Below are 26,746 nucleotides of genomic sequence, written 5' to 3' on the forward strand. Positions count from 1 at the left end.
AAATCAAAAGTAACAGTCAGTATCTGGTGTGGCCCCCAGCTGCATTATGTACTGCAGTGCATCTCCTCCTCATGGGCTGCACCAGATTTGCCAGTTCTTGCTGTGAGATGTTACCCCACTCTTCCACCAACTCTGCAAGTTCACAGACATTTCTGGGGGGGAATGGCCATAGCCCTCACCGTCCTATCCAACAGGTCCCAGACGTGCTCAATGGGATTGAGATCTTCGCTGGCCATGGCAGAACACTGAAATTCCTGATCAATTCCTGATCAAATCATACACAGAACGAGCAGTATGGTTGGTGGCATTGTCATGTCAGGATGAGCCTGCAGGAAGGGTACTACATGAGGGAGGAGGATGTCTTCCCTGTAACGCACAGTGTTGAGATTGCCTGCAATGATAACAAGCTCAGTCCGATGATTCTTTGACACACCGCCCCAGACCATGACGAACCCTCCACCTCCAAATCGATCCTGCTCCAGATTACAGGCCTCGGTGTAACGCTCATTCCTTCGACAATAAACGCAAATCCAACCATCCCCCCCTGGTGAGACAAACCACGACTCGTCAGTGAAGTGCACTTAATGTCAGTCCTGTCTGGTCCAGGAACAGTGGGTTTGTGCCCATAGACGACGTTGTTGCCGGTGATGTCTGGTGAGGACCTGCCTTACAACAGGCCTACAAGGCCAGCCTCTCTCAGCCTATTGCAGACAGTCTGAGCACTGATGGAGGGATTGTGGGTTCCTGGTGTTACTCAGGCAGTTGTTGTTGCCATCCTGTACCTCTCCCGCAAGTGTGATGTTCAGATCCTGTGCAGGTGTTGCTACACGTGGTCTGCCACTGCGAGGGCGATCAGCTGTCCATCCCGTCTCCATGTAGTGCTGTCTTAGGCTTCTCACAGTACGGACATTGCAATTCATTGCCCTGGCCACATTTGCAGTCCTCATGCCTCCTTGCTGCATGCCTAAGGCATGTTCATGCAGATGAGCAGGGACCCTGGGCATCTTTCTTTTGGCCTTTTTCAGAGTCAGTAGAAAGGCCTCTTTAGTGTCCTAAGTTTACATAACTGTGACCTTAATTGCCTACCGTCTGTAACAACGACTGTTCCATAGGTGCATGTTCATTTATTGTTTATGTGTCATTGAGCAAGCATGGGAAACAGTGTTTAAACACTTTACAATGAAGATCTGTGAAGTTATTTCGATTTTTACAAATTATCTTTGAAAGACAGGGTCCTGAAAAACAGTTTACTTACATTTCTCAGCTATTCCTTATTCTTCTGGAAAATGTTCTCCTATGCTGGGACTTGTGTCCTCTATTAATTCAGAATTGTTTCGAATTTTCGGTGGGCCGGAAGGTTTTTTGGTACAGCCTGTCCAGCAAAGGATACATGGGATGCCAGCTTCAAAAATGCCCGAATGAATGCACCTTAGAAGGTAGCATTTTAAGGTTTGTTAGGATTGGGACATGCTAATTGTGACGTCCTGCAATGAAATGCTGTCTGAAAAGGCCTTGGACTGCTGCCTTGGCAGTGTCAGACAGTAATGAATAATGATTAGTGGGTTCACTGCCTATTTGGTTGGCTGTCCGTAATTATTTCACAACCCTCTTCAAAACATGCATACTGACAAGTCCAACAGTCTAGCAAAGTCATTATTTGAGACAATTAGAAAATATGTACATGAAGAATATTACAAGTGGAGAAAAAGGGATAGACAGAGAGGAATGGGGGAGACAAAGAAAGAGAGAGAGGCTTTTTTGATTATCACTCGCGAGATGGATGCTAACTCCTAGAATGTATGTAAACAAATAAATGCTACTGGTAAACAGAACGGCGGGGACTATTTACCACTACCAGGCAGACATCCACTGCTTGATTTGACCATAGCAGCAATAGATAAGTACAAAATATCTATTTGGATTTGCAATTGGATCCTTGTTGCTATTGTTATTGCACTCCCCTTCTCCAGACCTAGTTATAATATGGTCTTGCAACAGGCCAATTTCTCCCTCTGTTGAAAAAGAAGCAGTGAGAAGCAGTGAACAAAATGGCTTAATTTTTCTCTAAGCTTCAATCCCAAATGGCACTTTATCCCCTATATAGTGGGCATATGGGCCCTGGACAAAATTAGTGCACTATGTAGGAAATAGTGGGCCATATGGAATGCAGGCAATGTCTGTCTTCTCTCCTGTCTTTAAAGGGAGTATGTGGCAGTAAATCAGCATGAGGCTTCGTCAGTATTGAGGGCTTGTTCATAATTATTAAATGAATTGACCAAAAGACCCTTACACATGCATGAACGTAACGACATAGCCAAAAGGAATTGTCCTTTCATTAACATCTCAGCATTCTAATTACACAGTTAACGAGTATGATGGGGCCGGGGCTAAGCTTAACAGAATCGGCACGGCCACACTATACTATACTTCCGATACCCCACAGACAAGGCCCTTGTTGCATCCTCCTACCTTTTTCAAGAGGATATTAGCTATTGCTGAATACTCATTTCTGATTGGCTTGAAGGCCGTTCTAGAGTGTGCATTATTTACTTATAACGCACCATGCATTTGCACAGTAGAATTCCATGGCAATGTTTCATTCTTACATGTTCCATGTTTGAGCTAAGTCGAATTGAAAACATTTTTATTGTTTGATTATATTGTCATAATAGCAAGCTAGGACTGGTGGTTTGGTTAGCTAAACTAGCAAGTTTGTTTGGTTACCAAGGCAACTACTATCGCCATCAAGTAAACTTGCTAGCTACTTTAGTGGATGTTGAATACATTTCTCGCGGCAAATGTGTTAAATTATAGTCGTAGTATGAAAGTGATATTTAATTTGTGGCTCTATGCGTTTTCTGGAAAACAATGCACTCCGTGGAAGGTTAGTTCCACTCCGCTAGCATCAACTAATAATGATTGTCCCTAACTTAGCTAGCTAGCTGAAATCGCTGCTATGTATTTGCCGAAGCTAATCGACTTGCGGGACAGAGACACAAGTCAGACAATTGTGGCTTGTGTGAATTGTGACAGCCCTAAGAAAATATGAAAGGCAGAGAAGATACTTTGCTGAACCAATACTGTGTCTCAAAGAGCACCCTATTCCCTACATAATGTACTGCTTTTGACCAGAGTCTCCACAGGCCCTGGTCAAAAGTCATATAAAAACATTTTGGTGGATGCTTAAATTTGTCCCGTTTCAATGGAAATGTTTTTCTTGCATTGCTCTCGATGCAAGTGCCGTTATCAATGGAGGCTCTGGAGCAATTAGGCTTAAGTGCCAAGGGCACATCAACACATTTTTTTCCCCTCCTTGTCATCTCAGGGATTCAAACTAGTGACATTTTGGTTAGTGGCTCAATGCTCTAACCACTAGGCTATCTGCTAGCCAAATAGCGCACTGGGAAATATGGTGCCATTTGGGATGGATCCTATATATTTACAGAAGTAGGAGCAGATCAGGATAGCTCAGTTACAGCAGCAACATATACTAGATGTGAGAGCCCTGATGGTTCGGAGTGAAGTGAAAACGCGGTTTGTTCGGACACATCCGTCTTAATTGAATGTGAGCGGGCACCGACCGGGCACCGCCCATGCAGTAGCCCTGTTTGGCGAAGGGAACTGTGTGAACAAAACAAATAGTCTTGTTCGCAAAACACCCCGCCATTTAGATACTGTATGTTCTATAGGGAATAACTTAGATCTGCAGTTTGCCTCTCCTTCTGGTACTACAGCAACAAAACAAAAAAACATAACACACTGCAATTGCCCCAAAGGACAGGCTCTGGATACAAAAGTGATTTTATTGTGATGTTTTCTTGTGTTCGGAAGCGAAACGCAAACAGGAAGGAATGGAGGGGGATAGATGGAGTACAGTAAACTCCCCTCATGTGGGTTCCCTAAGCTTTTTACAGTACAAATGTTTACCATTCTCATAGGCGCCATGTAAAGGTGGTGTTTGCACAGTGGGACGTACCGTTACCTTTGACAAAGAGGAACACACACAACCCCCCCCCCCCACCCCCCCTTAAAAGTCTCAGTGTGGGAATCCGCTCATATGAGACATGGAGCTCTCTGCGAGGCTCTGGGTTTCTCTCGCACAATTACAAAGTTCTTCCTTTGTTACAGGCTTCCGTTTTGCACTTTTTGATTATGTTACCGACTTGTTTGTCCATTTCCTGCGTTTCTATTTATCCTTCTCGATTTGAAATGTGATACTCGATAATGGATTGTGTCTCTGGAATCCAGCAGTAGCTAAACTATTGTCTGACTTCGTGGAGAGGTATTTTGTCCATAATCAACAGAGGCTACCTGAGTGACACTGAGACGAGACCAAACATTGTAAGAAGGTACTCTTCTTCCTAAGAATACCTTGGTCTGAAATCTACTCTGCCAATGGATTACACTAGGGAAATATATAAAATATCTTAAAAATCACATTACATTAAATATATAGGCCCCATATCGTCAAATATCTTCAACTATTAATGATTTCTCTTGTACAGTATCTGGCTATGGAGTGACTATGGATGATATCGCCCAGCTATAAACGGTTGAGGGAAGGGAGAGGAGCTGGAGAAAAATGTATAAAATTACATCTATAGGCGTGACTGTGAACGTCAAGGGGATTTTGTTGAAAAAATATACAATGTGCTAGCTTTGGCTCTAGAGAACCATTAGTGTCTCACGGGAGAAGTGGGCGAACAGCCGCACAGGGCTCTGGTAACAAACAGAAGCGGCCATTTTTTTAACCCCCACATCCTTTGATTATCCAACCTCTTACTTAATTCCTTGCAGACACGGATGAGCCATGGGTTTTTTAAGGGCTCGAGATTCTCTAGTTAAGTGCAAAAATGATCAATGATCAACTTTTCCATGTCCTTTTTTGCCTTTTTGTGTATTTTTCTTGGTGGCCATTTTGAGGGTTTAGTTTACCAGGGGTCTTTGGTTCTTGGATTATGACTCTAGGGGTAAAAGTGATGGTCAGAAAACCAATTTTTCCAGTCTTTAGCACCACAGGGACTCTTGTCAGCTACATTTGCAGTCGCAGGGCAATAGTCTCTCTCATTCCACACATATTCCATATCCTTCACCCCTGAGGGGGTTTTCCACTCATTAATCCCATCCACGCCCCGAAGCAGAAGCCCAGGAATGAAGCTCAGCCAATGGAGCACAGATCCACCAGGGTCCAACTGCTCTTAATTGATTAATTAATTGATTTCACGAGGCTTCCCCCATCTTAACTTCACTGCTCTCCTAGTCTCTCTCTCTCTCCATATATCTCAACACACAAAACCCTCATCTGCCAAGTCAACTTCCTGCCAGTCAAGCACTTCCATTCCCCTGTTGAATTAAAGAAACAGTAAAGCAGTGTTGCGTGTTCATGCCGCAAAACATGCCCTAAATTCAACACAGGGAACATTTTGAGTTTGCTACTCCTCTGATCTACTAATGAAAATGCTGACAGGTGTCAGAATCAGGACAGCAACAGGAACGGGGTTTGTGCTGACAACCTGAGAGAGGGGAGGGAGGGAGAGGAGTTGAGAGTCTAGTAAGCAGACATGACGAGGGAAAATAAAAAATCTCTGACAGGTAGGAGTATTTTTTTCTCTCCTCTTTCTCGTTCTCTCTCTCCTTCTCAGAAGGCAAAATACCCCCATGAATGTGTCAGAGGATCCGACGGCTGCTCAACCAAATATTAACATTTGATTAAATTAAACATAAAACTCCAAAAACGTGCAGTTGTTTATGCCCACCCACAGTCCATGTCGTCTGTTATTATATTAACATACATAGACATGAAGTGGGAGCGTCCATTTTGATTTTCCTAGTCTGTGTATCTTTTTTGAAAAACTGTAGACAAAATGGCTGACAACAAGCCAACTGAATTAATATAAAAACTAGAATTACATAAATGTCAGAGGAAAGGAAGTCAGAAGAACATCTAATATTTGCACATTATTCTTTTAAAAAATTGTTCAAGCTCTGTCAAGTTTGTTGTTGCTCATTGCTAAACAGTCTTGCCTTGATTTTTCAAGCCGATTTAAGTCAAAACTGTAGATAGGCCACTCAGGAACATTCAATATTGTCTTGGCAAGCAAGATTTGGTCTGGTGTTTTAGGTTATTGTCCTGCTGAAAGGTACATTTATCTCCCAGTGTCTGGTGGAAAGCAGACTGATCCAGGTATTCCTCTAGGATTTTGCCTGTGCTTAGCTCCATTATGTTTCTTTTTTATCCTGAAAAACTACAGTCCATAACAATTACAAACATATCCATAACCCAATGCAACCACCACTATGCTTGAAAATATGCAGAGTGGTACTCAGTAATGTCTTGTATTGGATTTGTACCAAACATAACACTGTATTCAGGACAAATTTTTTATTGCTTTGCCACATTTTTTGCAGGATGACTTTAGTGCCCCGTAAACAGGATACATGTTTTGGAATATTTTTTATTCTGTACAGGTTTCCCTCTTTTCACTCTGTTAATTAGGTTAGTATTGTGGACGAACTACAATGTTATTGATCCATTATCAGTTTTCTCCTATCACAGCCATTCAACTCTGTAATTGTTTTAAAGTCACCATTGGACACCTGTATCACAGGAAGGATGCCTGTGTCTTTGTAGTGACTGGGCGTATATTCATGTTGGCTTTCTTTATTTTTACCCCTCCCTGGTCTTTTTGGTTGAATCTGTGTTTCACTGCTCTACTGAGGGACTTTTCAGATAATTGTATGTGTGGGGTGCAGAGATGAGGTAGTCACTCAAAAATCCTGTTAAAAACAATTATTGCACACAGAATGAGTCCATGTAGCTTATCATGTGACTTGTTAAGCAATTTTTACTCCTGAATATATTCAGTCTTGCCTTACAGGGGTTGAATACTTATTGACTCAAGACGTTTCAGCTATTCATTTTTAATTAATTTATCAAATTTTCACAAATAGATTTTTCCACTTTGACATTATGGGTATTGTGTGTAGGCCAGTGACACACATTCTCAATTTAAAATCAATTTACAATTCAGGCTGTAACACAACAAAATGTGAAAAAAGCCAAGGGGTGTGAATACTTTCTGAAGTTACTGTAGCTGTTCTAAAATTGGTCTGAGGCAGGCATTAGATTACGAACATTTTCAAGTGCATTGTTAAAAACAAGGGTTTTGGGAAACAGCTTGGATATTTACAGATGCTGCTACGAAGGTTCTAACGATTAACTTAACCTTAAGATGCTTTTGGGAATGCAGGCCCTGGTGCGTTCGTGTTATTATCAGTATATGCCTCAAGCAGGCCCCTCAGTCAGTCAGTGTGCCATGTAGGTAATTACAGATTCCGTTGGGAAGAATAACGGCTTCCACTCAGGCTTGAGGCCCTCTCCTCTCTTTCTATACCCCTGACATAGCTGCTCGCTCTACACCACGCACACACACAAAATATTTCTCTCCGCCCCCCCTCCATTCCATCCTGTGACTCACAAGACATCGCTCTAATGTTGTATCAACTTCCCCTGAACCTTCGGCTTTACATTACCCTAACGTTCCAGCCCTCCTCAATAAACCTAATGTATTTAATCAGCTCGAGAGGGATGACTGCTTATCTCCCCTGCACTTGTCATGGATAGGAGCATATTGAACGTATGAGGGAGAAATGGTAGAGTCCTTCATTATTTCCTAGGGCTTCGCCAATGAGCCTGATGTATCTCCTCCACTGACAGCTCATTTTCCACACAATCCCTTGCATTCATTGGGAGCGGGGGAGAAAGAGAGAAAATACGGCTCTTGGATACTTCTTCCCATTGCTTATTCATGACCCCGCTGTAGCTACTAGGCATGCTAGGCTAGGTGTGTTAATAATCTCCTCAGAAACCAAGTAGAATCACAATTGTTTGTCGAACACACAGCTAGTAGCCAATGGAGGAGGGCACAGGGGGGATCAGGGCAGTGCTGAACAGAGGGGGAGAGATTAAGAACAGGTCATGTGACAAGTTGATAGGGAGGGAAAAAGAGAAAAGGAGAGTGTGTGTGTGTGTGTGAGAGGGAGAGAGGGCAATATGTCTGGAGGGAGAGTTTGCCTGTTTCTATGTGCACGCTGGTGTGTGTGTGTGTCTGTTTGTGTCTGTGTGTTAGATCAAGCGAATGAGTGTGTGTGTTCAAAGGTTAATGAGAGAGAGAGAGAGTGGGGTAGAGCGATAAAGCGAGAGAGGAGATAACTGTGCTTGGAGGAAAGAGAAAACAGACTGAAATGTGAGTACCCCATCCCTGGCCTCGTGCTAGCTGTCTGCAGTCTACCGCTTGTGCAGGCTATTGTGGTTCGGAATGATTGTGTTTTTGGACTGTGGAAGCCTGTGACAGCACTAGGTACTCCCCTTTCCCCCTTACTCCTGTCCTAGTACCTCCAGAGTCCTCGCTTTGGCAAAGCCCCATTTCCATTCCAACACAATCTCCACTGGCAACAAGGCTCAGGGGGTATAGCTAGAGGTCTGCAGGCTAGATCTCTGTAGTCTAATCAGACACTAAATAAAGGCCAGGAAACCATAGACTGGAACCAGGGGCTGAGCCCAGTAGAGATGACCTGACCATCTCTGCTCTGTCTGGGGGTAAATTCCAGACCCCTACTGGATGCTCTGTCCTGGATCACTAATCGAAACACATTGGAAATGGCATGATTATACACTGAATGTACAAAACATTAAGAACACCTTCCTAATATTGCGATGTGCAGATATTGCGGGTCAGAACAGTCACAATTCGTTCAGTCTACAAGGTGGCGAAAGCGTTCCACAGGGATGCTGGCCCATGTTGTCTCCAATGTTTCCCACAGTTGTGTCAAATTGGCTGGGTGTCCTTTGGGCGGTGGACCATTCTTGATACATGTGGGAAGCTATTGAGTGTGAAAGACTCTGCGGCATTGCAATTCTTGACACTGACCAGTGCTCCTGACACCTACTGCCATACCCCTTGCACTGAAATATTTTGCCTTGCCTATTCACCCTCAAAGGCACACATACACAATTGATGTCTCAATTGTCTCAAGGCTTAAAAATCCTTCTTTAACCTGTGTCCTCCCCTTCATCTACATCTTTGCAACTTTGATGGGGGTGGGGGCTACAAAAGAACTGAACTCATCATGAGGGGCCACACAGTGCATCATGGGTGTGCGTACACACATCCACCCCCCCCCCCCCCCCCCACCACACACACACACACACACACACACACACCTTGCGAGCAAAACATTTCAGCGGCTTCACTCGTGACAGCAGGTGTTCAACTGCGATTTTAATGTTCAATTCCTGCGATTCTACACATTTTTTCCATAGGGTGGAGGCAATTGTTTGCAGTTTTTTTTATACGATAGCTGATCATCTCTGATCATTGTAATTCGATCATGCATTACTACAAGTTTCTATAGCTGTCCGCTAGATAATTTACCAATACATTTTTTTAGCTGACATGGGCTAATTAAGTGACTTCACAACAAAAATGTATAAATTGCACCTAATGTATTCTATTATTCTAACTGAATTGAGACCCGACTGAGTTCCCCCCCAGATCGAAATTGGTCCTACAAAAGGGGGGAGACCGGTTGGTCATCCTTGATCTACACTGATTGTGGATTTAACAAGTGACATTAATAAGGGATCATATCTTTCACTGAGATTCACCTGGTCAGTCTATGTCATGTCCTTAAAACCTATTGCTCCTACCTGAGACGCATACGTCCCATCTAGATATCAGGAAATGCAAATGCGCTACGCTACATGCTAATAGCACTCGTTAAAACTCAAACGTTCATTAAAATACACATGCAGGGTATTGAATTAAAGCTACACTCGTTGTGAATCCAGGTCACAAGTCAGATTTTTAAAATGCTTTTCCGCGAAAGCATGAGAAGCTATTATCTGATATCATGTAACACCCCAAAAGACCCACAGGGGATGTAAACAAAATAATTAGCATAGTCAGCGCTACACAAAACGCACAAATAAAATATAAAACATTCATTACCTTTGACCATCTTCTTTGTTGGCACTCCTAGATGTCCCATAAACATCACTATTGGGTCTTTTTTTCGATTAAATCGGTCCATATATAGCCTAGATATTGATCTATGAAGACTGTGTGATCAAGGAAAAAATTGCGTTTTATAACGTAACGTCATTTTTTTTAATTAAAAAAGTTGACGATAAACTTTCACAAAACACTTCGAAATACCTTTGTAATGCAACTTTAGGTATTAGTAAACGTTAATAAGCGATCAAATTGATCACAAGGCGATGTATATTCTATAGCTGTACCTCTGGAAATAATGTCCGGGTAAATCTCCACCAAAATATCCGGTCGGAGACCGGAAGAAATGTGCTGCCTCGTGTCCGTTTGACCAAGAAACAATTCGTAGGCAAATGACAAGACTGTTGACATCGTGTGGAAGCTGTAGGTACTGCAACCTCGGCTCCATTTAATGTGGTTCACGTTTAACAATGGGTTCAAGTGGCGCATGGATATATTTTCCCATTTTCAGTGATCAGATTTTCCTGCACTTTTCGATGAAACGCACGTTCTGTTATAGTCACAGCCGTGATTTAACCAGTTGTCACGCCCTGGTCAAAGTATTTTGTGTTTATCTTTGTGTATTTGGTCAGGCCATGGTGTGGCATGGGGTTTTTGTAATTGTGGTGTGTTTGTCTTGGGGTTTTGGTGGTGGTATTGGGATTGTTGCTTAGTGGGTTATCTAGCAAAGTCTATGGCTGTCTGGAGTGGTTCTCAATCAGAGGCAGGTGCTTATCGTTGTCTCTGATTGGGAACCATATTTAGGCAGCCATATTCTTTGAGTCTGTCGTGGGTGATTGTCCTTAGTGTCCTATGTGTACTCTTTGTTAGTTTGCACCAGATAGGCTGTTTCGGTTTTCGTTACGTTTATTGTTTTTGTAGTGTTTATTCATTGTTTACGTTTGTTTGAATAAATATGGATCGCAATCGACACGCTGCAGTTTGGTCCGACTCTCCTTCACCACACCTAGAAAGCCGTAACACCAGTTTTATAAACGTCTGAGTGTTTTCTATCCACACATACTAATCATATGCATATACTATATTCCTGGCATGAGTAGCAGGGCGCTGAAATGTTATGCGATTTTTAACAGAATGTTCGAAAAAGTGGGGGGTAGGATGAAGAGGTTAATGTTTTGTACACTCAGTGTATATTGGCTTGATTGAAATTCCATATAATCTTAATCTTAGAATGACACTCTGAGAGCATTTTATTTTTGAATTGAGGATGATTTGGAACTATAATAGTGGGACCTGTGTGTGTGGCAATAACTGAGCAGACAGGACAGATATCTCTGGGAGAGGCTGTGTGTGTGTGGCAATAACTGAGCAGACAGGACAGATATCTCTGGGAGAGGCTGTGTGTGTGGCAATAACTGAGCAGACAGGACAGATATCTCTGGGAGAGGCTGTGTGTGTGTGGCAATAACTGAGCAGACAGGACAGATATCTCTGGGAGAGGCTGTGTGTGTGGCAATAACTGAGCAGACAGGACAGATATCTCTGGGAGAGGCTGTGTGTGTGGCAATAACTGAGCAGACAGGACAGATATCTCTGGGAGAGGCTGTGTGTGTGGCAATAACTGAGCAGACAGGGAAAATATCTCTGGGAGAGGCTGTGTGTGTGGCAATAACTGAGCAGACAGGACAAACATCTCTGGGAGCGGCTGTGTGTGTGGCAATAACTGAGCAGACAGGACAGATATCTCTGGGAGAGGCTGTGTGTGTGGCAATAACTGAGCAGACAGGACAGATATCTCTGGGAGTGGCTGTGTGTGTGGCAATAACCGAGCAGACAGGGCAAATATCTCTGGGAGGGGCTGTGTGTGTGGCAATAACTGAGCAGGACAGGACAAATATCTCTGGGAGAGGCTGTGTGTGTGTGTATGCTTGCTTGCGTATGCGTGTGTATGTGCGTGCGTTGCTGCCAAAGCAAAGCTGGGCCTCGTATTACAGGGATCCCTGGGTATCAGACACGAGCCTGTATGCGCTCGGTCTAGACCGGGCCAAGCCTGGCAGCTAGCCTGCAATGAGCCAGCTCTAATCAACTCTATTTGCTACACTGTAGACTCCCATGTAGGAATACTTTACAGTACTACAGTCGGAACGTCTCAATAGGCTATAGAGGCACAAAGATATGAACAGCCATGCAGTCGCAACACTGATTTAATATGCTACTCTCTCACACAGACATGCATGCACACACTCATGTGTGCATACAGGCAAGCCCATAATATGCTTACGCACGGATACATACACACTTACATGCGCACACCACACATGCACATGCGCACACACACGCAATGAATGGGGTTAGATTTTCTGGGCATTCCAGTCCTTGGCAATAGGCGTTAGTTTTATTTCCTGCCTACACCAAAGGGAAAGATTAAGCATATACTGTGCTCTGTTTAAGGGAGAGAAAATGAGCTGTCTACTGACAAGTACATTGTATTCTGGACAGAGAACTGCAGGGCTACAAAGAGACATTTATCACTGCAGCAGGGGAGGAGAAGAGAAAAGAGGGAGAGGGAGCGAGAGAGAGGCACATCTCTCCACTGCTGCAATGTGTGCATCTCTGCTTTTAACTGGGTCTCACACTTCCTGACAGATAGGAGAAAGCTTTTCTCCTCCTCCGTGTGAGATATCCCTCAGTCTCACCTTCTCTTGTGCTTCCCGTGTGTATCAAGAATGGTCCAACTTGACTCAACTGTGGGAAGCATTGGCGTCAAAATCATCCAGCATCCCTGTGGAATGCTTTCGACACCTTGTAGAGTCCATGCCCTGACAAATTGAGGCTTTTCTGTTTATCTAATTATTAGGAAGGTGTTCTTATTGTTTTGTACACTTAGTGTATTTAAAATATATGGAATTTGTTGTAGAAGCCACTTCCTTCTCCTTCTATGGTAATTACGGTGGTTACAAAAGGTTACTACCCTGGGCAGCTGGCATTTCCTTTATCTCTCACTCTGCTTTATGTATATTCAGCAGCAAATTATTTATTCTTTAAACATTCAATCATTTGGAAAGCAGACCCCATTTTTCAATGAAGAAATACTAGCACACCAGTCCAGCCAACCCACCTATAAAACATGCATAATAGCAGGTGGTGTTTTCGCTTATCTCCTTTGTAGGGGCCACAGGTTGAGGAAACTGAAACAAACCTCTTTTCTCCCTCTTAGCCTCATTGATTAGTGTCTGAAGTCCCAATGATGACCTCGGCCGGATAAGCTCACAGTATTTAAATTAAATTCACCCAGTTTAAACAGAATGAAAAAATGTAGGTAGAGGGAGTTGGGAGGGACTGTCCCTTGGTACAGAATGACCGCAGCTATAGCAAGCCTGTTGGCCAGCTGGGGTGAATAGCAGATTAATAGCTATTGATGAAAGATTAAAGGGACAGACAGAGGGAGGGGATCAGAAAATGGCCTGTGGACACCTGTAACCCCCCTCACCTCCCCAACCTTGCCAGAAGGCCTCTGGCCGCAACTGATAAACTAGTGGCCTGCTGAAACTGATGACTCCACCTCCACCACACACACACAGCCCAGACCATCATTTTCACATGCCTCCCTCTCTCCAATCAAGATCCCTTTGTCCACTCTGAATGCACGCAACCTCCATTCCTCCACGAGAACTAAGAAAACAAAAATCCCAAGAATATTCAAGGTATGCCAATCAAATAGTTATCCCTTGGAAAGGAAGACATTCCATTTAATCAGTTAATTCTCCTTGGTGAGCCAATTATGATTTTTCAGCCCTTACTCGTCTTCCACCCTTCCACCCCTTTAAAAAAGGAGGATAAAAAGTAATGGGAGAGGTTGGCTGTTAAGTTTAATGGCAGACAGGAAACCCACAAAATTGCTTTTTTTATGATGCACCGTCCTGTTCTCATGCATTCCCCATTAAATCTCAGAGCCAGACTGCACATAGACAGCAGAGAGACTGATCGCCATACCCCAGACAATGAACAAGAGCCGCCGTATATAGGGGACTTAAGCCCCTTATTAATATGGCCTGGAGAAGACTGACACACATGACCACATGACCATAATGGGAATCCTGTGTTTCCCTGGCTGCGTCTCAAATGGCACCCTATTGCCCATATAGTGCACTACTTTTGACCAATGCCCATATAGGGCTCTGGTCAAAAGTAGAGCGCTATGTAGAGAATATGGTGCCATTTGGTACGGACACCTTCTCCTAGTTTGGCTCTCATTAGCATCACAAAAAGATCTTAAACAACTTAATAAGTCTCAGATGACACTGATATCATTCAGCACTCACAGGTGACGTCTAATTTAATATCCCACCACACACGATTATGAGTTTAATGACATGGGTTTCCTTGAGGATATGAATGGGCCTATCCTAACCCCACCCTCATGCAACAAACCTTGTTATGTGTGTGTGTGGCCCCATCCCTAAATGGGGCATTCTAACTTGCATAGGGGGTGGCAGCGTGCCAAGCTAAGCGCATGCTTCTTTGCCACATATAGGCCATTTAATCATAATGAGTATGCTTACATGCACACTAATAATTCAATATTACACTGATTATGGCAGTAGGAGGAGTATGGCATTAGTCATGTAAATAACTTACTCTGTTTAGCTTAATCGGAGTAAAGTCACAATCGAAGTAAGCATACACCGATTAAAACACCTGGACATGTAAACACCTTAATCACAGTTCCAGCCGAAGGAGCTTCCCTCTTTTGTTTGAGTAAAGTGTTTATCATATAAATAGTTTCACAATAAACATTATATGTCCAAACCGAGAATCAAACTAGTCTTCCCAAAAATAACATGGTCGCTGTGGTAGAAAGTTTATTTTGATTGGCAATTTTCTGCATTTATCAGAGTCCCATCAAGTTGCCTGATTTTAGATCTGCCCATGTAAACAGGATTATTAAGGCAAATCTTCTTGCAAAGCATGTAAACCAAACTAGTTTATTAATCTGAGTCTTCACAATAATCGTTTTATTGTGTGCATGTAACCGTACCCAATGTACGATACACAAAGCATCCAGTAAGGAGCCCCCACCCCTCCTCCCCAACCTCTACCTTATGCCATAGTCGAGAAAATACATAACTATTGGTTCCCTCTTTCTTTCTTACTTCACTGGTTTTCTTTTCTTCACCCACTCTGTCTGCTGTGGGTGATACCAGCCCACCGCAGTTCTCTGGGATTGCTGTACTGCTGACAATCCCCTCTCCGCCGTAGAGGCAATGGCTAGAGAAACAGAGTGGTGTGGAGATGGGCTCGGACTCAGTGCTATTAAGTGCCATCACAGCCAGCGCCCTCTCAGCTGTGAATAATGGAGACCCTCTGAGAGAAACAGCAGGCCTCCAGACACCAAACAAAAATGGCATTTTTGTGACTGGAGAAAATCACAACAAGCCCCTGTGCAACATTAGCCTCTATGCGTCACCTGCACTTTACTTTGGCTAGGGGTTGCTCCGGTGACCTGCGCCAGGCCTCTTATCAAGCCTTTCTACTGGACCGCTAGGCTCTCCCCAGGGGGGCCATCCCCTGCTTCACTGTGTTCCTACATGCACAACCAACCTCACCCACATGGTTCTACTTCCATAGATTGTTCAAGCGAGCATGAAGAAAAGGGGACGTGGAAAGAAATGGAGGACAATGAAAGAAATAATAACAGGAAAGAAAGAGGGAAGGGTGAGAGAGTGAGATACAGGGAAGAAAGAGGGAACAGAGAGAGGGGGGAGGGAGATATTTCTGCTGGGAGATAAAACGGAATATAAAACACATAGTCCCAGCAGACACAGAGTGAACATGACTGAATGAGAAGGCACATTACATTAATTATGTAAGGGGGCCTCTGTTCAAGCAGTGCCGAGTCTCACTGGGTAGAGACAGAGATGGCCTGAGTGCCAAATCGCACCCTATTCCCTATTTAGTGCACTACGTTTGACCATGGCTCATAGACAGAACCATAGAGCTCTGGTCAAAAGTATTACACTATGTAGGGAATGCCATGGAGTCTAGCGATGTTGGTATATTCAATGTCTCTGCATGCTGGGCCCAGCTGTTTAGAGGAAGACGCATTGATTTGTTGAACTCAGGCTGCCGGATGTCCAGGTGGGTTCGTGGTCAGATGGGAACTGAGCTATTGTGTTGGGTTTCCTGAGTAAATAAAACACCACACTTGGAAATAAAAAATACAAAATGTAAGGGAAGTTGGTTTATGGTAGCACTGGGGTGAGAGTGGGGTGGCTTTTTTGAAGAAACCTTATTGTCATATATGGCAGAGCACCCAGCTGTTAAAGCAAGGTAGAGCATCTTTTACCCTTGCTACTCTTCTAATATTCTCAGACTCCAACTCTGATTCTACAAATTCCACAAATAGACTCATTTGAGAACTGTCCCATAAGGGACTCCTTAGTGAAGACTGCTTCCCTGGAGATGGGTAGAAAGCCTCAGCGATGATTATATCCTGCTTACCTCGAAGGGACTTGCGTCTTCCTGCCTCTGCCTACTCCCCCCTCTCCATCCCTCAACCCCAAAAGCCCAGCTCGTCCCTGTCCCCCTATCACAGATGTAATTTACTGTCTGCGTTTGTCCCTCCTCGATCCCTTTCCCAGACTCAAGGGTTTTTGCAGAAGCAAATTAGCTCGCTAGCTCGGTCAAGCTTAAACACAGCAGAAATGCAGCATTTGTTACAATGTATTTAAAGATGCCATTACAAAGAGAGGAAATGAGAGAGCCAATGGCAGGTCAAGGATTGGGACTGTGGAGAAAATGGGGATTGAGTGTTCTGGGGGTGCGTGCCACTGTTGTTGTTGTGGCCCTGCAATGAGCCAGGTTAATTTGAGGGTCTGCCAATAGGGTGAGCATCACCCCTAGAATGGTATCCTTCATCTAATTAGCCGGTCGCCTAGGATGCAGTACAGATCCTACTCTTGTTGATATGTTGGCCTGAGCTGGCTGTGTGTGTGTGTGTGTGTGTCAGGCTGTCGTTAAATCAGAGCCTTGGGCGTGAGCCGACCCCTACAACCCCTGGAATTATTACGCTGTGATCCAAGTTGCCTACATCCTACATCCCAGTAGCTCACACAAGATCAGTCATGATCACTTTGAAACCTGCCCCTCTGAGCATTCCCTATCTCCCTACACCATGTTCCCAGTAAAGGCTGAGCCCCTGGAGCCAGTGATGGCATTTTTAGAACCTTTAACCAGGCTTCTGTGACCTCTAGTTGCCATTGATGGTTATATCTCCTATATAGAGCCACTGTTTGATAGGGTGCGGAAAGGTGCCTCCCAGCAAAATAGAATTAGTCGCCTGCCAGGGCACTTGGAAAAAACGTCCCGCCAGCCCACTTGGGCGTATTTCATAATGACAACCAGCTCATGTTTGTTACCACTATATAAAGCAGTCCATTGGCTCGCCACTTCTGTCTTTGTCATCGCTGCCTACTGCAGCGTTTTGGTCAAAGTGATTTATGAAAACAGCATAGCAAAAAATATTATATATATTTTCTTCTCCCCATCGCAGTTACACAGCTGTTAAACATATGGTGTTTGTACCAATTTAGAAGCCATTGCATTGTTTGTCAACACCAGTTTGGAGATTCATTCTTTAAAAAAAGAGGAACCTGCGATGGAATGCACACACGCCAGGAGTTGATGGGGCAGTAAAACAGAGACTTGGGAGGAGGAGAAGGAGAACGTTCTCTGGAATTTAGCATGATTTATAGTTTAGCTTTTAAAAGAATTAATGAAAGAGGTACTTGTAAAATAAACAGGCTGTAAGGGTAGTGGTTGGTGGTGTTGACCAGAGATATAAGATAACCTGTCAGTTTACGTTAGCCGCCAACTAATCACACAGCCGGGGCCTTCACGGAAGAGACTGGCCTGTCAGACACACACCCGGCCGCTCGATGGACTAGATAGCAAATCACTTCCCTGATAAATTTACTGGTACTAATGCTCCGAAATGGAGGCAGCTTAGGGCCCCCCGCTCTCTCAGTTCCCCATCCGTATGACAGTCTTAACACGGCTTCCCAGCGACTCTAATTTCCTCCATAATTAATAATCTGACTGACGGTAAAGAGGATGAGAGGAAGAGAGGAGAAGGAAGTCTGGAGGGGTCGGATAACGACACCAAAAAAAGAGGTAGATTTAATAAAAGTGATGTGCTTTATGTAAGACGAGGGAAGACAAGAGACAAGTTGAGAGGAAGGAAGAGGGAGGGAGAACAGGGGATGGGGAGGAGGGATAGACTCACGGTTGGGAGGAGGAAGGGGGTTGAGTGAGCCAGATGCTGTTGGGAGTAGGAGGCAGTGGATGGAGAGAAGGGAAAGGCCTCGGCTGCCGTGGCGGTGCTGGGAGAATGATGGGCTTGCACGGCACGGTAAGGATGCCCCTCCAATGTTTGTAAAAACAGGACCATCACACTCCATCTTGCACTCCCGCAGGAACCAGGGCTCACGGCTGATTAATGGCACCGGCCGACTGAATTGGCTGGCTGGGATGACAGCAGCGCTTGGACTCTCCCTGGTGGGTAGTAGTGGAGGAGGCTGCCTCACTGGCAGGCCCCGCTCAAGCCCAGTAATAGTGGATGGCAAATAGCATTAGCCCTAGAGCTAGCTAAAGCATGACCAGACTGTAAAGCCCCTGACCCACTATGTCTGGGTAAGCCATGACCAAGTTAATCAGGGTTGTGTTCATTGGGGCACAGGGTTTAAACATTTTGTAAATGGAAAATGAAAATGTGCATATATTATTGTTAAAGGTAGTGCCTCCCTGTTTCAGTCCCCTTTCTTTCTAATATACACAACCCAGGTTTTCAGCAGAGCCCAGGGTTGCCTGAGAATTCAACTTAGCTCTAGCACCAAGCAACCACACAGACACTAAATTCCCCATTTCTGAAATGTCTCTCTCAGATTTTTCTGCCGAGGGAGCTTCTGCATCAGCAGTTGAGCATTGAGAGACTGTGGGACAAATTAGATGTAATCTTGGTAATTTAGTCTCTGGCTGGTAGAATGGAAAATTAATATGGAGAGCAATTACACAACAGAAATTCCACTGTCACAGATAGGGACTGGCACCTCAAGTGCAGCAACGAGTGGGCTTTGTTGTGGTGCATGAGGAGTGATGACAGACAGACATGGAGGAGGAGAGGCGGCCTGCCACCAGCCTTGTCCGTAGCCTTTTCCTGCAGTCAATGACCATAAGCACCCTCTTTGGCCTCATGGGTGAAATGTTATCAATATTTTTTTCACAATTTCATCATTAATATGTCTATGTCTTTGTCTACTCATATTTCAATCTTATGTGATGTATATAGTGTAATATTGGGATATAAATGCAAAATGGAATACATTAACTCTATATCTGACATGGTACAGGTGACTTTTTCTTTAAGCCCATAACCATGTGTGTGTATACTTTGTTTCAATGTAGATTTGTTTAAGACTACAAAGAATCACTCTGTGTTACCTTGATTTAGCCCACTGCAGTAAAAGGTTAAAGGGGTCAGTGGCTGGATAACTGCTCAGATTTCGTACCAGTCAGCTACAGGCAGCACCTCTCTTGCAGCGAAGTGAAAGAGACAAAACAGAATATCAGCCATAGCGGTTTGGTCTTTCGTTCTCCCAGAGCCAATCACTTTTTCTTCTCACACAAACAAGCTGTAAATTCATTGTTTCAGCCATTGGACACATAGACCAATACCGAAGATGACGGGGGATGGGGGTGAAACAACAAACAGAGTTACAGTAGAAAAGTAACGCTTTTGGGGCAGTAAATGAAAATAAATAAATGAAAAGTTGAAAATCTTAGGGTTCATAGTTCAGAGAACCCAAACTGACTGAACGATGTCATACAGAGAATCTCACAGCCCCATGGCTGCAATTAAGCCCCCCAATAGAAACCGAGTGTGAGTCGTCTCCAGAATTTGGGCCTGCATCGAGTCACCCCTGGCTTTCTAGTCAAAGCCGCCTTATTCGTTAAGACATTACTCTGCCCTCTTCCCCCTCATTTTATAGGATTACCTGGAGGTTCTCTTGTTGCACTTTTTAGAGGGAAAACAGTGTTTGTTTTCCAAGTGAAAGCACATTACCCTGCCAAACAAGGCAACAGATATCTGGCGCAAGCTCTGAGTTATGGGGATAGAGTCTTTTCTACATATGAGCAAAATACTTATATATAATATAAGTATAAAATACTTAATATATTTCATCCTCAAACATTTGCTAATTTAGCCGACTCTCTCACTTTTGCTACACTAACCACAAACAAATAGCACCTCCAGGTGATCAACTAGGGTGGATCATTAAAGGTCTGCTAGCAACGGTACACTGAGGGATGGCTGTGAGAGGCTCAAAGAGCTACCCGCTGACTTCCTATCTGCCGTGACCTAAGGTTCTGGCACATTCCTGTGAATGAGGAAGGAGGCAGAAAGTGAGGTGGCAGAATAAGCGGAGCTCCAAGTGAACGAATACAGCAGAGAAAGCAGGAGCGAGGGGGAAACAGGTGGGCTCCCTTCTTCATGCTGATGTAAAACCAATGTTGTTCTATGTAAAAACACGGGCGATATCTACCAGGAGATTTTGGCTTTTGCATTTGAAGTGCCAATATGTATTCTTCGCCTACACTATGTGTTACGTTTATAAGGGCATACATATTTAAAGTGCTCCCCAAAGCCTTTGCTATTCTGTTGACGCCCCAATGCTGAATTAAAGGCACAACATTTCTGAATTGTCAGCAGTACTGAGGGACTTGGATCGTTGTGATTTATTTTTCCCCCTTCTCTCCATTTAACTCGATTTCTATTTCAAATCTGGAATGACTGAAAAACACAGGCGAGCTTCCGACTCCCGACGGAGTGCCCTCAGTAATTAATAGGTATTAAATCCTAGATAGGAAATGATATAGAACGAACGGCTCTGTCTGTACTCTAAGTTTTTTTCATGGAACTGATTGGCAAGCTTATTTTCCTGATGACTTTCAATAGGCATTCACAGCAGGAGGGTGCCTCCTTCTTGCTCTTCCTCTCAGCTTGTGGCGTTTCAGATCCGGCTATAAAGAGCATTTAATTGCTTCATTTGTGAGCATTAGATTTAGCTTCTTTAGATCCCCCCCCCCCCCCACCCCAAGAGATTTGGCTTTGTCAAGGGTCGACCGAAGACCCGTCGTACATCTTCATTTTTCTTTATTTTCAATGTTGTTTTGTCGTCTTTGGGGGGGGGGAACCGTTGAGAATGACATCTGCTTGTGTTGTGAACCTCTAAGCGGAGTCAGGATGTGAAAGTTTCGTTAATAGCGCTCAGGCTTTCAGAACCGCTCTCTCTCTCCGGAGGTCCCCTAAAGGAAGTGGGTGAGAAAGGGTATATTCACTGCATGTTGCATGGATGGCTCAGTATAAGGCATAGGCTTTAAATAGGTCTTCTTTGTGTTCTGAGATCTTTCAGTCAAATCTAGCTTCCCTGGAAAAGGAGGAAGATCCTCATAGGAGAGCAAAAGTTCTGAAGAGGAGATTGGGATTGTACAATATGCCAGGTGCTCTACAGCCAGTCTCTGCCACAGAGAGCAGTATGGATAATGGCTCAACCACTCATTTCCATGGTGATAACATTGACTTTAGGTGATTTGTGTGTGTTCACAGGCCCTGGTAATTACAGACAAAATTTGAGTCACCAGAGTTGATCCAGAGCTTTATTTTCTATTCCATTTTAATTTCGCCATGTTCCCCTGTGCACATCAGAGTGTGTGGGCGGGAGTGTGTATGGACAAGCGTGTGAATAGAGGGAAGGAGAGAGGGTGTGTCTGTGTGTGGTGTCTGTGTGCATATTGCAGACACAGGCAATATGCGTCAGGGTACACAAACCCCTCCACACACGCACACTGCAAAGCTCAAGGTAATCCTTCAGCACAGCCCTTCCATGAAACATTCATGATGGAATTGACGTCGGTCACCCATGGTCATGGCTGCCCGCTTGGCCTCTTGAGCTCGTGTCCCTGGCCTTGAGCAAACCCACTTAATCCTCCACTGAGATCAGCCATAGCATGGTTTAAATGGCCCATGAACCTAGCCAGCCAGTTAGCCAGCCATTCAGTCATCTTTCAATCTCATAGGATCACAGTTTAAGAGGGAGACAGTTCCGGCAGCCTTGCCCCTGGAACGCAATCTTTAAATATCGATCTGATCGCCCAAAGCAGAGGTGTTCCTCAGAGTGCAGAAAAGAGGGGAAGGAAACAGTAATTAGTGATTTTAAATAGGTGATATGTAAATGTGTGGCGCGCTGCAATTTCTACCCACAATCCCTTCTTGTCACCTTGGGCCTCTCGTGTGGGAGGAGGGCCCCTTGCCCTTAGGAGGCGAGGACCAATCGGGAGGCTTAGAAACGTGGTCACTGAACATCTGCGTGTCAGTTTCTTTTACAAGGCCGAGGCCAACAGAGAGAGCTCGGAGGCACAGCAGTGGCATACTGAATGGTTAAGATTAATGACTGTGTATATTTGGGCATTAACATGGTAGCTCTACTGTAGATGTTATTCAGTCTTTTTTCACGAGTGCGATTGTAGTGAGATGCTACATATCCACAAACATCCTTTTCATTCTCATAACAGAACTTGCTCTTCACTTGCGTTCAATATGTCAGTATAAAGCCATCCTTTGCCTGCTTTGTGATGGGTGTGTGATTTGGTGAGAGGCTCACACTCTGATAGTATTCGTAAACACGAGGGCATCCTGCATGTGCCCTTGTTAGGTTATCTGTCCAGATGGCCAATAATGAATGTATGGATTCAAAAGGCCTCAGCATCAAGAACTCACTCGACTGGCACATGGATAAAAAAAAACATCTTAAAAAAGAAAGGTAATGTCAAAATGACAGACAATTTTCACTTAGATAACAAAAAGACAGAAAAAGAGGACGACAGCTCAAAACTAGAGCGCTTGGCTCTTTTATTGTTTTTATAATGATACAAAAATCGTCTTGAAAGCCCTTCCCTTCGACACAAAGGATATGTAGTTATGCAGACTCAGCCAAATATTATTTTCAGCATTTAAACATCATCATATATTTATAACTCGGTGCCAGATGACAGAGACTGGGCTAGATGAACTAGGCAACAATATGGCAACGTGGCTGCTGTCTCTCTTAGTGGGAATATCTGATTGCACTTTTTAAACCCTGGCATTCATCAAGTGTTGCTATAGAAAACCTGATGATCTGGAAATGGACTTTTGATTTAATAATACGTCCTTTAATTGGCGCATTAAAGTGCCTCAAACTTGCAGATCTTGAGTCGTCTGGAAGCAACGATAAGGCAGCAGGAGAAGAGTCTTGTGTAGATGGCAGAAACGCCATACATGAAAGAGAAAGCAAATTACCCACGAAAAATATAAACTGGGGCTGCCACAAACTTTTCTTCATTTTTTTCCCGTTTCTGACACCTTTCAATAAGATGAAAGTACCATAAACAAACCATGGTGAAATCCATGAAAGCAAATCGTGAATGAGTTAAAGTGCTGGAAAATAGGCCAGTTCAACAGACAAACCTAATGATTTCCCTCTCCCCCCCCTTCTTCCCCCTCTCTGCAGACTCAAGCGAAGGCTTCCACTGCCAGGACGAGTGTCGCATCCTGGGCCATTCGGACCGCTGCTGGATGCCCCGTGTGCCCGGCCCAGCCCGTGGCAAGTCTCCTGAGCATGGCCACCCACGTAATAACGTCATTGCCCTGTCCATCGAGGCCACCACCGTGGATGTGCCCCACTACGAGGACTGTGGCACCGGCACCATCAAACGGACTTTTGCCACCTTCGGCAAGGACGGCCCAGAGGACCCAGAGCGGGGCGAGCTAAAGGGCAACAAGCGGACAATGATGGAGGCATACAGCCCCAAGGCCAACGGCGGCGCCGTGCGCGAGGCAGGCAACGGGCGCGAGGCAGCCAGCCCCATCACCTCCCCTGTGCACCTGAAAAGCCCGCTGGCCAAGGCGCCATCCGGCTACAACACGCTCAAGTGTCGCGACGCTGAGCGCATCGCCAACCACAGCATGCTGCGACAGCCCGAGGGAAAGGACAGCGAGCCGGCCGTCCGGGAGATCAACACGCTCCTCCACGACAGCGTCCATCTTGAGAAGGAGTCTCCCAGCAGCAAGCGCCTGAAGGACATTGTGCTCTAACGGGCCTCAGGGGAGTCTACACACACACACACACACACACACACACACACACACACAAACACAAACACACACACAAATAAACAAACACGTATATATATATATATATATATATATATATATATATACACACACAACGCCATAGCTGTGTGTACACAGGAGAAACTCAAGCCGAGGAAAGAAAGAAAGGACACCTTGAGCATAGTATACGGTACCTAACGTCCAGGTCTGACACAGCCCAGATATGGAACCGTACTGGAATATGCTGAGCTTTGTGTTGTGTTCCTCAAGAAAAGTGAAGGCCTTGGATGTGGCTTTGTTGTAGTCGCAGTACTTTTCTTGTTTGCTTTTCCGTTTGTTTGCTGCTCACCCCGTCTGTAGCCAGTGGACAGGCAGGTTACTGTTGACTGTGTGACTCGCCCAATCATGCCCCTTTGGCCGGATTCGGCCTCTTTCCCCGCCCGAGGCTGGCACCGTTCGGATTTTTGTGGATTGGACACCTACACTGACAGATATAAAAGTACAGTTATGCCTTTTGAACTTTTTTGTATCACTAACTGAGATTGCCTTCTTTGGTTTGCAGTTTGGCTCGGCTGTCAAATCAACTTGTTTCCTTTGTAGAGTGAGCTCACCACAGTGCAACAGATGGCAACAGACAGACATACATCTTTTTTGAACAATTGCCTCCATGCGCGTCTTGAACAGTGCTCAGTAGTAAAGACGGAGAAAGGAATGGAAGGGAGGGAACAGTATTTATGGCTTATCACTGATGGAGCTAAATGAACTCGCTATCTGCCAAGGCACACCAAACACTGGGACTCGGGACGACCGAGATGTTTGGAAGAGGGGGAAAAAAACATTGCTTTAGAAATCTCCTGTGCCCAATCTTGATTGTAGCCAGTGGAGCACAATTAGAAACTTTGTGCTCTGGTCTTGTACTTTTTCTGAGTTTTGACTATGGGGCTAGAATAGAGGGATCGTCACTCACGTCTTGCTATGTGAAACTCTGTATAGGGTATACTAGTATCATTTTTAATAACCTGTTGTTATGTGACAATCCCTTTAATGTTTTGTTTCAAGAGTAAAAAATAATAATAAACATTGGTGTTCAACTGAAGCTACAGTAGCGTTTGTTACACAAACACAAAAATAAAAAAACATATGCCAAAATATATTTTATAAATAATTTAAAAATGTATAATGAGAATATTTAATGCTGTGTAGTTATTTTAGTTATTTTATCAGTAAGTTAAACTTGAAATTAACTGGCTTTTGTTGATTCATTTATTTTAGCTTTTTTATTGATCATGATTATTATAATTTTATTTTCATTAAACTTGGATTCTTTTGTTTACTGTGTTACCCCTGGCAACTGTTGACTTGCAGTCTACCTTGTTGTAAAGAGTTTCTTATTGGTCAGTTCTCGTGCCATGAAGTTTCTGTGTGGGCAAATAGAAAATGTAAAAACAAAAAAAGCAGCAACAGTAGTGTGCCAGTTGAGCTTAGAATGAGATAGCAAAATAAACCAAAAAGGACACAAACAAAACCTTTAAGATTGCTTAATTTATTTAAGTGAGATGAAGAGGTTTAATATCGTTTTTTTTTCAGCTATTGAGATGATTCCAACTATTTCTGTGTGTCTGTTTTTGGACGAAGGTACCCCTCCGTAAATTCCTCACCTCAGCACTGGTGAGAGCCCTGTTGACACTTCAAGTAAGAGACTAAGGATGAAGGAAGGATGCTCAACTGTTGTGTCATCAGGTACCATCTCATTTGAATTGAGTTTGAAAATATAATTAAGAACAACAAGTCAAATCTTTCAATCACAACCAAACAGATTTGTTGGAATTGTATGTTTGGAGGAAATTAAGGTCTTTGAAGAAGCGTATTATAAATCAGCGATGCTGTTTTCAGTTGCTTTGCAGTTAACCTATGTACAACATGGAAAATTGTAAATGAAAAAAGGATGCATTTGCATACAACGAAATAGATCTTGTAGCTGAATGTTTTTTGCTGGTCTCACCCATGGCTTCTGGCATCATGAAAATCTGAATAATCACTGAATGTATACAGCAGCTTATTATTAAACTATTAAATGTTCTCCACTTTGTTTCCTTGTTTTTCCTGGATGTATAGTATGAGAGAGAAAGTAGTCTTTGATAACACTCCTCAAAATTACCATCAAATGAAATATGTGTGTTGTAAATGATACGAGAGTGTGTGCGCATTGTTGTAAATTAATGAGCATGACAGCATCCCAGCATATTGCAATTATCAATTTTTTTAAATTATCTTTTGTCTTACCATAATTCATTAAAATGTATAAAGTGATCTGAATATCGCCTGGAAGCCTTTCTTGAAAATGGCATGCCAGTGCATAGAGTGATGACTAGTATGTCTATCACGATGGAAATTCATAGTTTCTGTTCAGGCTCACCCTAGTCGCAATTAAGCATTTCAGGCAGGTGCTGCTCTCGTTATAAGTGCTCTGTGACATCATTTTTTTGTTTGTTGATATTTTGATTGACTCATTTGAGGAAATAAA

General features: G+C 43.8%; 1 protein-coding gene across 8 annotated transcripts in view; it reads left to right on the plus strand.

The window, feature by feature from the left end:
* LOC109904739 (protocadherin-19) overlaps positions 1-26,306 on the plus strand; it is an 80,087-nt gene extending 53,781 nt beyond the window's left edge. For all 8 annotated transcript variants that reach the window (XM_031790306.1, XM_020501892.2, XM_031790300.1 and 5 more), the window contains one exon: positions 23,621-26,306. In XM_031790306.1, the coding sequence (XP_031646166.1) occupies positions 23,621-24,204 (584 nt within the window). In that variant the 3' untranslated portion in view covers positions 24,205-26,306. The remainder of the gene's footprint in view (positions 1-23,620) is intronic.
* The last annotated feature ends 440 nt before the right edge of the window (positions 26,307-26,746 follow it).

This window comes from Oncorhynchus kisutch, linkage group LG15, assembly GCF_002021735.2.
Source record: "Oncorhynchus kisutch isolate 150728-3 linkage group LG15, Okis_V2, whole genome shotgun sequence".
Lineage (NCBI taxonomy): Eukaryota > Metazoa > Chordata > Actinopteri > Salmoniformes > Salmonidae > Oncorhynchus > Oncorhynchus kisutch.